The sequence below is a fragment of the Triticum aestivum genome, chromosome 6A (assembly GCF_018294505.1).
Source record: "Triticum aestivum cultivar Chinese Spring chromosome 6A, IWGSC CS RefSeq v2.1, whole genome shotgun sequence".
Taxonomy (NCBI): domain Eukaryota; kingdom Viridiplantae; phylum Streptophyta; class Magnoliopsida; order Poales; family Poaceae; genus Triticum; species Triticum aestivum.
Window position 1 is genome coordinate 584,368,123 of NC_057809.1, and position 14,220 is coordinate 584,382,342.

The following is a 14,220-nucleotide window of genomic DNA, read 5'->3' on the forward strand; positions in this document are numbered from 1 at the left end:
CACGCTGCCGCCGGCGATGAGCTGAACTTCTCTTCTTGAGTAAAACTGCAGCCGATGCAAAAAAAATTCAAACAAAACACTTGTGGGTTATACCGAGGTCATCGGTGGCTCCAACGAGAGGAAAATTGTAGCACGACTCCCTGTACTCTCATCGCCAATGAGGGAAGGAGGAGCTTGGGGGAGGCAGTCGTGGCCCCGATCTGGACGAGGATAGGGCATCGCAACAGCCATGGCCTCCAGGGGAGATGCAGTTCGATGGGGAAGGGGCACAGTCCTTTTTTCTCCCCCTTGTCGACGCGACGCCCCTCGGTGCCCACGGACGAGACGGAAGGCGGATCTAGCAAGGAGCACGAGGCATACCACCGGGGCACGCTGGAGTGGGGAGGGGGCGAGGCACCGGGGTGAGAGGTGACTCACCTTGCGCGCGTCACCGGGCAGGCATGGGAGGAGGGAGGTGGCCGGCTCAGGCGGTCGCAGCTGGGTAGGTGGTCGGACGGGGGTGGGAGGAGGGAGGTGAAGGAGGATCACGTCGGATCTGGTGGCCCAGGGCGGTGGTGGGAGGAGGGACCGCCGGATCCGGTGGCTACAGGTCCGGGGGTCGATGGTTGGACGTGCGGAGCAATGGCTCTGTGCGGCAGTGGTGACGAGGGGGAGGGGCTGTGGCCGGGACGGTGGCTGGCTGGGAGGCGGCGGTGTGGGGAGAAGGTGGGGGAGGGCGCCGCGCCGAGGGGGTGATTGGCGGGGCGGTGGTGCGGGGAGAAGGTGGGGGTGGGGGGGCGCCGCGCGGGGGGTGATGGCCAGGGCGGTGCTTGCTGGGAGGCGACGATGCGGGGAGAAGGTGGGGAGTGGGGTGCGCGTGGGTGGAGGTGGGTGGGGTGGGCTGTTTGTTTTTTGTTTTTTGTTTGTTCGGGGTGGGCTTCGGGGTGGGCGTCCGGGTGTTAGCAGAATAAGCTTTGTTGTTATTAGAATAACACTCTTAAGGGTGTTATCATAATAGACCCACCCTATATATATACATATATAAACACTATTCTGATCAGTGGATCAGAATAATATTCTGATCACAACATGAACCTCCCGAGTAACGCGTCTGACCTTCCCCGAGTACTAGGTTGAACTTCAGCTAAAAGGTGTCCACATGGGGCTTGCGATATACCGTTGGATAGGTATGGACATCAGTATCATGACCCAAATTAAAAAATTTGGCAAAATGTAAGCGGTTTAAGAGCAGTTTTGAAAACCGTTTTTTCTTCATACAAAAAACGTGAATCGTATTTTCAATCGCATTTTTAAACCGTTTATCGGAATGAGACAAATAATATGGCGTTGGAAAGCTTCTGAAAAACCACTCCTTCCACATGTTGAAAGTTTTCTCTAATTCCCTACGGTTAAAGAGTAATTCGAAAAATCATAAAATTTCGCAAACCGAACACCCGAGTTCGTATTTTTGGCGCCATTTCTAAATGGCTAATCCAATTAATGCAAATAGTATGGCGTTGGAAAGCTTATGAAAATTCGCTACTTTTTTATGTTAAAAGTGTTTTCTAATTTTGAATGGTTTAAAAGTAATTTAGAAAACGGTACAAGTTCCACCGAGTTCGTATTTTCGAGCTAATTTTTTAACTGTACGTGCAAATGCAGCAAATGATATGGCGTTGGAAAGCTTGAAGAAATGCGAAACTTTTTTGTATATATTGTTTGTCCTAATTCATTACGATTTTATCTCAGTTTTGAAAATGGTTAAAATGTATTTTTGTCGTAATTTCTACAAACTTTATCGGAATGGGGCAAATAATATACCTCTGAAAAGCTACGGAAAATGTGAAACTTTTTTCATGTTGATGGTTTTTCTATGATTCCTAGCTGTTTTCAAGTAATTTCGAAAACGGTGGGATCATGCGTTCTGCCTTTATCGCGAAACAGATTCTTTGAAAATGCACCGCGTGAAGAACCTGAACTTCTCGGTGCGTGTACCTAAACTTCACTCTGTTTTTCACGTGATTGTTTTTCTCGTAGATCTTCATCCGCTGCTCGTTGCTGTCCATCCATTCATCGGAATTGAGCGGGTGATATACCAATGAGAAGCTGCTGTAAACACGCAAATTTCCCGTGTTGATCATTATTTCATACTCGCTACGATTTTGAAAGTTTTTCATCTGAAATTCATTCAATGTAGTAGGTGAACTTCCTGCTGTTTTCATGTTGAACTTATGTGACGTGTTTTTGTTTGTAATTTTCTCATCCATTCATCAGTGTTATACAAATAATATTCCTTTTGTACAAACATCTCTCACAGTAATTTTTTTAACTTTCTCCGACTGAGGACTTGAACTTACACAAATAATATTCCTGTCGTTTTGAGGTAAATTAGAAAATGGCGAGATCATGATTTCTGCGTTCATCGCGAACGGAAACGCACTGCGTGAAGTAGTAGAACTTCTGGGGCATGTCTGTTTGAACTTCACTTTGTTTTTGACGTGTTGTTTTTTGTAGTACGTGAAGTAGTTGAACTTCTGGAGCATGTCTGTTTGAACTTCACTCTGTTTCACTTTATTATATTTTTCTTATATGAAACACACAACATGTAGTACGTGAACTTCCGATTGTTATCACTCTGAACTTCTTTCTGGTTTGAGGGAATTAAAACACAAAAAATAACATATTTTTGTATGTATTTTGGACATTTAAATACATGGTGAACCTCTCTCACAAGAATTTTTCGAATTTTTCCTCGCCGAGCACTTGAACTTCTAGCAACCATTTTTTCGTTTATGAGGTTATTTTTAAAAGTGCAAAAAATGGTGTTGTGTTTTTTATTTTTTGAACCGGTAAATCCTAGGTTCTAATAAGCTCCGAACTTCTCTGTTATTTTAATTTGAACTTCTCCTTTTTATATTTTTGAGTAAAGAATTGTATTCAATTTTTATACAACAATAATCGAACATGGAAATACAAGGTGAACCTCTCTCGTAAGAATTTTTTAACTTCCCCAGACAGATCACTTGAACTTCTTTCAACAAACCTTTTAAGCTTTTATTTTTTCTATACTTTTATTCTCACCTGAAATGCATTCCTTGCAGTAGTTGAACTTCTCGTTGTTTTCACCTGGAACTTCTATCACGTATTTTTGTTCAACCTCTCTCACAAGAATTTTTGAACTTTCTCGGGCCGAGCACTTGAACTTCTAGTAACAAACTTTTGGCTTTGCATTTTCATTCTTTTTTTAATACAAAATGCACACCGTGTAGTACGTGAACTTCTGTCAGTTATCTACCTCAACTTCTGAGATCATGCGTTCTGCCTTCATCGGAAAAACAGAAGTCTCCGGAAAATGCACTTTGTGAAGAGGTTGAACTTCTGGTGCAGTTCTTTTTGAACGTCACTCTATTTTTCACGTGTTGTTTTTTTACCTGTAACTCCCCAACCACTTACCCGGAATTGAGCAAATGATATACCCATGGAAAGTTGTTGAAAACACACAACTTTCACGTGAAAAACAGAGAAAATATGGTTTTTAAATAAGCATCACACAATTTTTTTAAGATATAACTTGATACTATTATTTTTCCTAAAAAGGGAAATAATTTGAGATTTGTGTATACATTCCATAATTCTGAACTTCTTGATTTTATTTCTTTAAGAACAAGCAAAATTTAAGTTTTTTATAAATATCGAACTTCTCTATTTTTATAATTTGGACTTCTTGGATTATTTTTTTTGTAACAGAAAAATCATAGGTTTGTAATAAATATTGAACTTGTCTGTTATTTAAATTTGAACTTCTCGTGTTTCTTATCTAGAAATGGTGAAAATACGTTCTTATGAATTTTTGAATTGCTCTATTTTTAAAATTTGAACTTCTTGTTTTTTTATTTAGAAATGTTTAAGTATTTGCTTCAATTTTTTTATGTTTTTTGAACTAATCAATTATTTTTGTTTGATTTCTTATGATCTGCCAATCAGGAGATTTGGATTTTCCAATTTTATTGATTTCTCAACACACCATTTCCGAACATACAAAAATTAATTTTTTCTATGAATATGGCCCTTGTTCTATACACTAACTTTAACGGTGAAGGTTTTGGACCTCTCCATCTTTTTTAATGTTAAAATATTGAATGGTGTCTTTTTTTCTATAAATGGGAAAACCCATTTTTATAACTTTTTGAAATGCACTATTTTTTTACTTTGAACTTCTTTCCTTTTCATAATAAACATTTGAACTTCGCTGTTATTTAAATTTGAACCTTTGTGCCTTTTTTATAAATTGGGAAACCATAGGTTTGTAATAAACATCAAACCGCCTTGTTTTTAAAATTTGAACTTCTAAGTATTGTTTAGAAATGGTTAAACATACAAAACAAAATTATGGTTTTTTCCATTTTTCTAGAAGTCACTATGTTACATCTTGTGAACTTTTGATTTTTTTTTGTTGCGCCATTCTATTCATTTTTTGCTTTTGGTGAAATGGCCTAGGCGGTCCCTTTTTCTCATTTGATGAATTTCTTCTGTATGTGGTGCACGTGAACTTCGGAATTTCTAAAACAACTACGCGTGCTATTGAAAATCAAAAAAAGTATGCACAACAAAACACATACACTTCGTGTGCTACATGCACGACCAACACATACACTTCCTAGAAACGGAAATAATTTAAGACAAAAAACCTAGGACAACAGCAACAACTAATCTGTCTCGGAAATCTTTTTCCTCTCGCACTCAAGCTGAACTGCAGTAGCAGCACACCAACAACCGTTCGACAGTGCCTGAGAGGACGCTACGGACAGCAGCTTGCTGCAGGGAGAAGGTTTGTCGTTGCGGGGGAGGAGGGAGGTTGGGAGGAACATGACAGTGACTAGAGTTTTTTTTTTGCAAACAAACACCGGAGGAGGCAGAGGGGCTGAGAGGCTCGGTGTCAGCATTCTGTACAGGAGATGGCAAAGGCGACCTGCTGCTGCTGGTGGCTGGCGACGCAGCAGTTCGGCAGCCCTCTGGCCAGAGGGCCACGTGCAAAATCTATCTCCCAACCGCCTCTCTCCACTCTGCCGGATGTGGCCACCAAGCAGCAGGTCGTATCCTCCTCTTGCTGCAGGTCGAGCACTCCTCGAGGTGCAGGTGGATGGTAGGTAGGCACGGTGGACGCCGGGTGGTGGCCGCCGGCGCACGGCGTCGATGGGAAGGCGGGTGGTGGCCGTCGGTGTGTCGCATCGAAGGGGAGGCAGGGGGTGGTGGCCGATGCAGCGGGGGCGACGGGCTCACGCTGAGGTGGGCGGCGGTGGCTCTCCCGCGGTGGCACTGTCGCGGTAGAAGGCCGACGACGGTGTCTAGGGAGGAAACCGGCGGCGATGCTCGATCCCGCGTAGGAGGTGGCAGTGGGCGGACATAAGATGGTGGGGGCGGGGCGGCGCACTAGCCAGACCAGGGAACGGGGCAGGGCGGCGGAGGCCGGGTCCAGGGCCGCCGGTGGCGCGTGGGATCCGGGGGGAGGGAGGCGGTGGTTGCCGGAGCACTGGTGGGGGATCATGGGATCGGGGGGAGGGGGCGGTGGTTGCCAGAGCGCTGGTGGGGGATCGTGGGATCGGGGGAAGTGGTGGACCGGTGGGGGCGTGCGTGATTAGGAAGTTCGGGAACACCTGCTCGGCCCTATATAGGGCGTCGTGTGATCCAAATAACTATTCTAATCCCAGGATTAGAATAGTGTGGGTGATTAGGAAGTTCGGGAACACCTGCTCGGCCCTATATATAGAGCATGGATTTGCTATCAACACTAGCTAGTGTGGTTGCTATCGGAACCGTTGATGCGCTTTGGGATTCACACTTTTGGGTGGTTCGGGTTTTATGAATTGTTGAATTTGTCACGTCGTAAGAGGAATGCCCAGCTGAACCTTTACAGACCTATAGCCCTGGAACAACATCCTAGTGTCTGACTTTTCAGGCCCTGTTAGAGCAAAAGTTGCAGGCGCCTTTTTGGACTGGCAGGGATCGCCAGGGAGCTACTTCGGGCAATCTTGTGCCATTGCCTGATGGGTGCTACTTTTACTAAAGAGGTAATAGCACCCAAGTACCCTAACTTACATGGAATGTGATGATTTAGTTTCAAACTTGCAAAATGCAACTCCATCATACCCCAACTTGCACTAGATGTGATGATTTAGTCCCCAGCCTATCACAACTCGGCAAGTGGCAGTCAGGTGGCTTGACCGGTCTTCGTCCGCACTTTTGCAGGAAACACCCTGTCGTCTTCTCTAATTAACCCGCGGTACTGGATGTTAAGGTGCAGTTAACTGAAATACTATGAAATTTAGGATGCCTTTAAGTCAGCATTTCCACCACAATACTATAAAATTTAGGATGCCACAATTATCTGAAAGATGAGGCCGGCCGTAAACCATTGATGGAGCTCGTCATGCACCCAACTACTACTACTTCCACAAAAGTATGCAACACCTGACCAAGGTGACTGAGATAACCTACTTAAAGCATGAGTCACCAACCCATGCATGCACCTGGCGCCCACATAAGTTAGCAGCATTCATAACCATAGCAAGCTGGGGGAGAATATTGTGCCTATCCGGTGACGATGCATGCAGGCCCAAAATCACTTGGGGCATACTTTGAATGCTTATCATGGCTCACACTGATCTGTGAATACTAAGCTTGGGGCATACTCACTGGACTGATCTGTGAATGAGCTTGAAAAGAAACTTTGCTTCAGGGCAGGGCAGGGCAGGCGTTTGTACTACTAAGCTGAAGCCTAAAGGAACAAAAGTAACTTACGTACTTGATTGTAACCTAGGAATAAGAAACAAAAGAACCGCGAAGGACTGACGACTAGCTGCTGCTAATTAGACACAAGTAGCATTTTACAGCTGCTGTGCTACGTGTTACTACTGCCCAGCAGTCCTTTCACAGGATCGGCGAGCTGCTCGGGTTCCTCTCCCACGGCTTGGCCTGAGCACCCCGGCCGGAGCCGAACGTCTCCGCCACGCCGCTGCCGGTCCGGGCCATGCTGACCGTGCCGTCCATGGGCTGCATGAACACGGGGAGGCCCCTGCTCGTCGTTGCGCCGGTGGGGCTCATCCCGAGCCCCAGGAAGTCCAGCGTGGCCGACTTGGCACTGAACAGCGATGACTGGCCCATCATGAGCTCCGGCAACCCCATCGGACCGTCGGTAGAGTCGTATGGTAACCCGAGGCCCAGCCCGGCCGACATCATCGGAGCTGGGTCGGGCTCCAACCGCGGCGGCCATTGCTGCAGCGACCCCTCCGGGAACTCCATTTGCATGGGCTCCTGGTGGTGGTGCTGCTGCTGTTGATGCTGACCTGACGACGTCGACACCGGCGACGACGACGAGATGTCCAGGCCCAGCCCACGCAGGAATGAGGAGCTCGACGAGGTGGCGCCCATCTGCGCCGCCTTCTGAAGCAGCGCCGTGGCGGACATGTGTGCTGACGGGGACGGCGACGGCGGCGGGAGCTGCTGCTGCCTGTCAGCTGCGGGGGCCGAGAACTGGGCGGACGCGGCGTCGATCGCGAGGCACAGCGACGGGGGCTTGGCGGCCAGTGCGCGCTCTGTTAGCTTTAATCTTGATGTATGTATCTGCATATTTAATTTGCTTTCATCATGCATGTAGTTTAGGTGATCAACCAGTTTGCCGTGCGGCTGTACGGGTGTAGGAGTTTTGGTTCAACAGGGATGCAAGGCGAGATGCCGGAGATGGTCGTGCGATGCGACGTAGACGGTGAGATGCCGGATGCTTCCTGAACCCTGAAGTGGCTAGGCCGTATGAGACTGCGCTGCATGGAAAGGTTGAAGCCAACTCGTCTTGTACGAGTACTAGCTGGGTGAGTTTGTTAGTACGTAATGCCGCAGGTTGTTAGGCCAAGTCACGGCGCAAGTGGTGGACGTGAGCCATGCATGTTAGCTAGTGCGTGAGTGCATGTAGTGGATTAGTTAGTGGCCTGGTCTAGTGGCCGGTTAATGCGTACGTGACTTAGTGGTCTGGCCGGGTTGTGCGTGAGGCAAACCTTCTCTGTGTATATATGTTGCTTTGAGTGAATGAGAAAGAAGGCCGTGAGGGCTGAGAAAAAGATGTAGCCACGGCTGACCAAGAGGAAGGTGTCTCTTGGCAAAGCTATTGCCTCCTTCTTCCTTGGTCCATGCGTGGGTGTGGGCGTGTTTCCTGAGAGTTTCTTCCATGATGTGTGTTTGAGAGAAACCATAAAAGAGAGAGATCGCTGTGAGACGCAGCTTGAGGTAGAAGAAGAAGCGGCGCTGCGAGAGGCGGCGCCAACACGCTCCGGGTACTGCGGCGCCTAGGCCATAGAAGACGGCATGAACATGCTGCCGAGGAGGCTCTGCGACGTGGCCCGGACGCTGCTGGTGCTGGCACTGACATTGACGCCGTTGACCGAGGGCGGGGACGGCATCAGCGGCTCCGACGGCGTGTACTGGACGACGGGCTCAGGCGCGGCAGCGCCTATCTCCCGCTCTGCATGAAGCACAAGAGTCTCACCAAATCAGCAGCAAGATTCAGATCACAAATAATAAAAGATTAACGTTAAGCGCTAAAAGCTGGTGCAATAGAGAGAGACAGGGCCAGAAAGCAATGGGAGGGGGCTGACCATCATTACCTTGCTCCTCGTGCTGCTGCGGTGCGGGCGCCGGCGGCAGCTGTGGCCCGGCAGGGTGTTTCCTGCAGTTAGCTGCACCTTAACATCCAGCACCGTGGGTTAATTAGAGAAGATGGCAGGGTGTTTCCTACAAAAGTGCGGACGAAGACCGGTCAAGCCACCTGGCTGCCACTTGTCAAGCTGTGATAGGCTGGGGACTAAATTATCACATCTAGTGCAAGTTGGGGTATGGTGGAGTTGCATTTTGTAAGTTTGGGACTAAATCATCACATTCCATGCAAATTAGGGTACTTGGGGTGCTATTACCTCTTTACTAAAAGTTCAGAACTGAGTCCTGTTGGTCCGGGCATATTAATCCTACCATTTTGGTCTCACGAAGTCAAACGGTTCGGCGCCGTTTTAATCAGTTGAGGAACTCGGTTGTCCCGCCGAAAAGGCAGGTGGATTGCAGCCAAAAGTGTTTAAAGAGTATAAATGTTGTTTCTGTCGGTTTCTGTTGCATACTCAGGCCCGTTTGGTTCATAAGTCTTAGGACTTTTTCTAGTCCCAACTAAAAAGTCTCTAGTCTCTAAAAAGTCCCTCCTTGTTTGTTTTCAGAGACTAAAAAGTCCCTAATCCCTTCCTAGAGGTTATTAAATGACCATGTTACCCCTAGTATATAGAAAAATAACAATCAAACAACACTATGGGGTGGCAGGCCATTGAATGCATGGAGGGGCATTGTTGGAAAAGTCTCAAAAAGTCCCAAAAAAGACTCTCCTTGAGAGTCTTCTTCATTTAGTCCCAAATGCCTAGTTTAGTCCCTAAAAAGTCCTTCCCGTTTGGTAAAAAAGTCTTTAAGAGGGACTTTTTCTAGTCCCTACACAAAAAAGTCCCTGGAAACAAACACCCCCTCAGAAGAAGGCAGTCAAAAATGTGGAGTACTGTTGCAGTATATCGTAACTTGGATCTTCAGAAAAAAGCAGGTTCCACGTTTCTGTTGGGTCTTAGTAGTAAGCATGCCACGTATTCTTGTTGACCGAGCTACTCGTTTCTACAGTACAATGAGAAGCAATCGGATATCTGTCATAGGGACTTGGCCGTAGCTGCCCATGAGCAATCATATTCTGCTCCAAATGGCGCCAACAGGTTGCATGTGCTATGAGTACTCTACCATCCAGTCATTATGTAGGTGCCGGTTTTTAGCTTAGAAATTCGAGTGTGTTTCCTATTTATTTCTGTTGCTATCGATGGTCGTCCGACTCCTGAACAGTGAGTTGAAGAACGACGCTTTCTTCTCTCTGATCCAATCTCAAATTGATGCCTCATTTGCCTCACTTGAAAGTTAAGTCATCTATTTTAAAACGGAGGAAGTAGCAGCCTAGCAGGTAACATATCTATGTGCTTAACAACTTTTTGTCTCATGTCTGTTATGGGAGCTCGTGTGGCTATGGGTAACCTCTTCACAATCGTTGATGAGGAACATTACAAGTGCTTGTTCAACGGATAAATGTCGATCAAGATGTCACTCAGCGGAATATTGCAGGTCAACAAAACACCGGCGGTTACAGACCTGCCGGAAGGTCTATCTATTATGCTTCCCCACTAGGTTTTTTCTGCCTATTTTACTACCTGTTCTTATCTGTAAAACTTGGTCATAACAATCGTCCTTCTAGCAAGTTGAAATATGTGTCTCACACTACTCTATGTCTTGGAAACACGAATGCAAATATCATCATGGTTTCAAATCCTTCCAGAGGGAAGTATCAAGCCGTACCACGATACAAAACACACTCTAAGCATACAAAAAAAGTTCCATAAAATGCACATTACAGAACCTACAGGAAAAATTACAAGTCTCTGATAAGTTCTTTGATAATGGGAATGGCCACGGTTCGCTTGATAAGGCCGTTGCAGATGACGCCCTTCTGACTTCTTGATTGTGGCGATGCTAATAGTGATAGTCCGACCAAGCTATTGCTCCCTTCTCAACAATCTATCTGGCACATCTTGAATTTTGCAGGGAGTTGCCTGATGTTCCCAGCTAATACCAAACCTTCATAAAGAAGGATCATCCTGGAATGGTCGATCTCATCTCCTAACTGTTGTGAAAATAGATCATACAACACATCAGAAAAATCGCTCATGCTGTAGTTGATTTTATTCGTCTTTTTGATATGAGGGTTTCTGCATACGTACTGGCGATAAAGCCTTTGTCCACATCCACTGCCTCACATAATGTAGCGCCAGTATCCCGCTTGAAGCCCATAAAGTCGTTAAAAACAAATTTTTCAGACTGCTCACTGCACTAAACTGAACAATGTGATTTTACTGGCGTGGGCAAGTACCTGTTGCAGACCCAAGGGCCGGTGGTGAGCTTTGGACTATGAACTCGAAAAAGACCACACTGTTGGATATTACCATAGATTGCCGTGTGTCGCCGTCCTATGAACAAACGCAGTTCATCAAACTTCCGCTGGTCTTCAACCTCTCATAAAATGGTAGTGGATGCCAAATGGTCTGCTCGCCTTTCGCAGGAGTAGACACGCTGGGCTTTAGCCGCCCGTGAGTCGGATCACGGGCCGCCCCTCGCTGTCCTGCAGGAGAGCCGACAAAAAAAACCACTGGCGATCTCTGAACCCCCGATTCCAGGAGCCACGAGACGGGCATTTTGTTTGAGGGGGTGGCATTGACTTTCTTCCAGTAAATTCGGTGAATTTTTTAACAGTGCCTCGCGGTAAATAATCAAAAAGCCTTGTCGAGGCCTCGAGGGGGTTTTATATGAGCTGCACCGCGCTTTCGTGGAACAACATGACGGTTTTGACTGAACTCTTTACAGTTACAATTTTGCTAAGTCTCCGTCGACTTAAGACTTCGTTATGTCTCAGTCGATGCTATATTACTTTGATCTTGCACGAAGATTCATAAAAAAAGTCCTTTTCATTTTTCGCACTTTTCTCCACAGAGGTCTCATTCCACGAGAAGTAGGCCGACCAGAGGCATGCGGAGGAGGAAGTCATCGGCACAGGCATTGTGGTAGACGTGGACGCGCAGAAGGCGATGCTTCTATCCTACGCTGCTGCCCGCCAAATCTGATGCGACCGATGGCGGCACCGCGTCCTGCAGGTGGAGAAAGAAGCCATGTTCATGGAGATTGACGCAACGGAGGAGGGATTTGAGCAGGGCACCGGTGACGTCGACAGCTCCGCGTTGGACGCCCCCCGTCGCCACGACACGAAGCTACGTCCGCAATCGCCACCGACTGCAAGGAAAAGTAGACCCTGGGAGGCTACCGTCTCTTGGGTCCCAAGAAGGCCACAACCACCACCTTTTCGGCCCACAGACGATTACTGGCAAGTCACCGGCCTCAAAATGGGGATCAAGCCCCGGCCTCTACATCTAGTGATGCACTCAACCATATTATTAATGCAAAGTTCGAAGGTACAAGACAAACACAGCTGAGGCCGAATGCCTTCCGACTGTACCTCGCCTAGGCTACCACTAATCTTATGACCAAAGACAAAAACAAAGAGAAAATACATAACTTCTGATCAAAGCCTTCAAGAAGGAATTCTCGCACGTGCCTAGATGATGACGAGTCCGGTCGGACGTGGAGCTCAGGATTCTCATCCCAAAAGACGAACATCAAGCCACCACCTTCAACAAGGACACGACACAGAGAGTGCGCATGGACATTGCCGCAAATGCTTTTCATCAGAGTGTGTATACTCGATGTAGATGCTTCTACCATCATCACCTGTCCAGCACACGACTCATCGCTAACCAAATGCATCTAGAGGGGAAACTGGGAACTGGCGGCGCCCCAATACTGCCATGCCTCCAGCCGTTGTTGCACCACCTTCGATCTATCAACATGAGGCATGACTTCATCTATCAGGGGAGACGTCGTGTGCAACACTTGCCAGGACCAGGCATGCCTTGTTGCCCCGCATGAGGTGTCACGTAGTAGAAAGGTTCTTGATCACACACAGTAGGTTGATCTTCTAGACCTTACACGGTGTAGAAAGGTGTAGGTGGGTGCAACGTCTACTGAGGGAGTCCTGGATTAGGGGGTGTCCGGGTAGCCGGACTATACCTTCAGCCGGACTCCAGGACTATGAAGATACAAGATTGAAGACTTCGACCGTGTCCGGATGGGACTTTCCTTGGCGTGGAAGGCAAGCTTGGCGATGCGGATAGTCAAGATCTCCTACCATTGTAACCGACTTTGTGTAACCCTAACCCTCTCCGGTGTCTATATAAACCGGAGGGTTTTAGTCCGTAGGACAACTTCATCATACAACAATCATACCATAGGCTAGCTTCTAGGGTTTAGCCTCCTTGATCTCATGGTAGATCTACTCTTGTACTACCCATATCATCAATATTAATCAAGCAGGACGTAGGGTTTTACCTCCATCAAGAGGGCCCGAACCTGGGTAAAACATCGTGTTCCTTGCCTCCTGTTACCATCCGGCCTAGACGCACAGTTCGGGACCCCCTACCCGAGATCCGCCGGTTTTGACACCGACATTGGTGCTTTCATTGAGAGTTCCTCTATGCCGTCGCAATCAGGAAGGATGCCTCTTCCCGTCTTTAAAGACGACGCTGTTACTAAAGGACCCTTGGCTGTCGGCCAAACTCTCCGGCTAGGCGGTTTTCTCATGACCACCTGTTCGGCCGTTGCGCCGACGGTGACCTCTCGGGTCATCAAAAGCAATCTTCATGTCAGCTCGAAACTCGTCGAGCAGTTAGATCCAATGGAGCTCTCTTCCGTAAACGAGCTCTTGGATCGCATCGCCGCCTTGGGGGTCACTACGGATTATGACCAGGTTGGGCTTAAACCCGATCTAAGAGAAATTAATTCTCCCCAAGTCACCCATCACGTTGCCATGGTAGAGGCACAGTGCGGCAACTCTTCATCTATCTTAAGGACTAGCTATGTCCGGATTCCCGATCCCTCCAAGCCGGATACCCGCGGAGGGGAGGATGTAACTCAAGACCTGAACTTAGAATCAGGCAACGGGCTAGATTCACCGGACAACATCCAAGAATCCAAACTTCAGAGTTCGTAAACTCCTTGGCCTCTGAGTCTTAGATTGGGTGAAGTTCCAGATTTAATTCCACCCACCCACCCGAACATAAGCGATCTATCCCAAATTAGGCAAAAGCCTGAAGAAACAGTACATCATTACTGGGCAAGGTTCCTCCTGGTTATGAACAGGATAAAGGACTACCGCGAGGAAGATGCAATCTCAATCTTCTGCAATAATTGCACGGACAAGGGAATCCTCAACGCCACAGGTCGTCGTGATCTTACACACTTCGCTGACTTGGCGACCATAGTACAAAAGTACTGTGCGATGGAAAGCGCCTGGAAAACCGAAACTAATTTTTGGGACAATCCGGCCCTGAATAGAAACCTCGTCCGAAATAAAAGGATGCATCATCATCAGACACCCGGGTTAAAAACCAAAAAACCAAAACCCTCTACAGGGCATGGAACCGTACTGGAGGGATGGATTAATGGACCCTGTCAAATTCATAGTATAGAGGACGCCACACCAACTCATAGCCTTAGAGCATGTTGGATACTCTGGCAGGTGGC

At 47.3% G+C, this 14,220-nt stretch overlaps 1 protein-coding gene and 1 long non-coding RNA gene across 2 annotated transcripts; both read right to left on the reverse strand.

Moving 5' to 3' along the window:
- Positions 1–6,766: 6,766 nt before the first annotated feature.
- Positions 6,767–7,629, reverse strand: LOC123129745 (zinc finger protein ENHYDROUS-like). Its single transcript, XM_044549785.1, has one exon. It carries the CDS (start codon positions 7,627–7,629, stop codon positions 6,907–6,909), a length of 723 nt encoding a protein of 240 aa, XP_044405720.1. The 3' UTR covers positions 6,767–6,906.
- Positions 7,630–10,512: 2,883 nt separating this feature from the next.
- On the reverse strand, positions 10,513–11,115 carry LOC123131149 (uncharacterized). The gene is made up of 3 exons (XR_006464081.1): positions 10,961–11,115; positions 10,812–10,869; positions 10,513–10,714 (listed from the first exon to the last, which is right to left on the reverse strand). It is a non-coding gene; the product is annotated as an uncharacterized lncRNA (long non-coding RNA).
- Between the last annotated feature and the right edge of the window lie 3,105 nt (positions 11,116–14,220).

Bases quoted from the DNA above. Each gene is read 5' to 3' on its own strand.
- LOC123129745 (XM_044549785.1), bottom strand. From the start codon at position 7,629: ATGCATGATGAAAGCAAATTAAATATGCAGATACATACATCAAGATTA.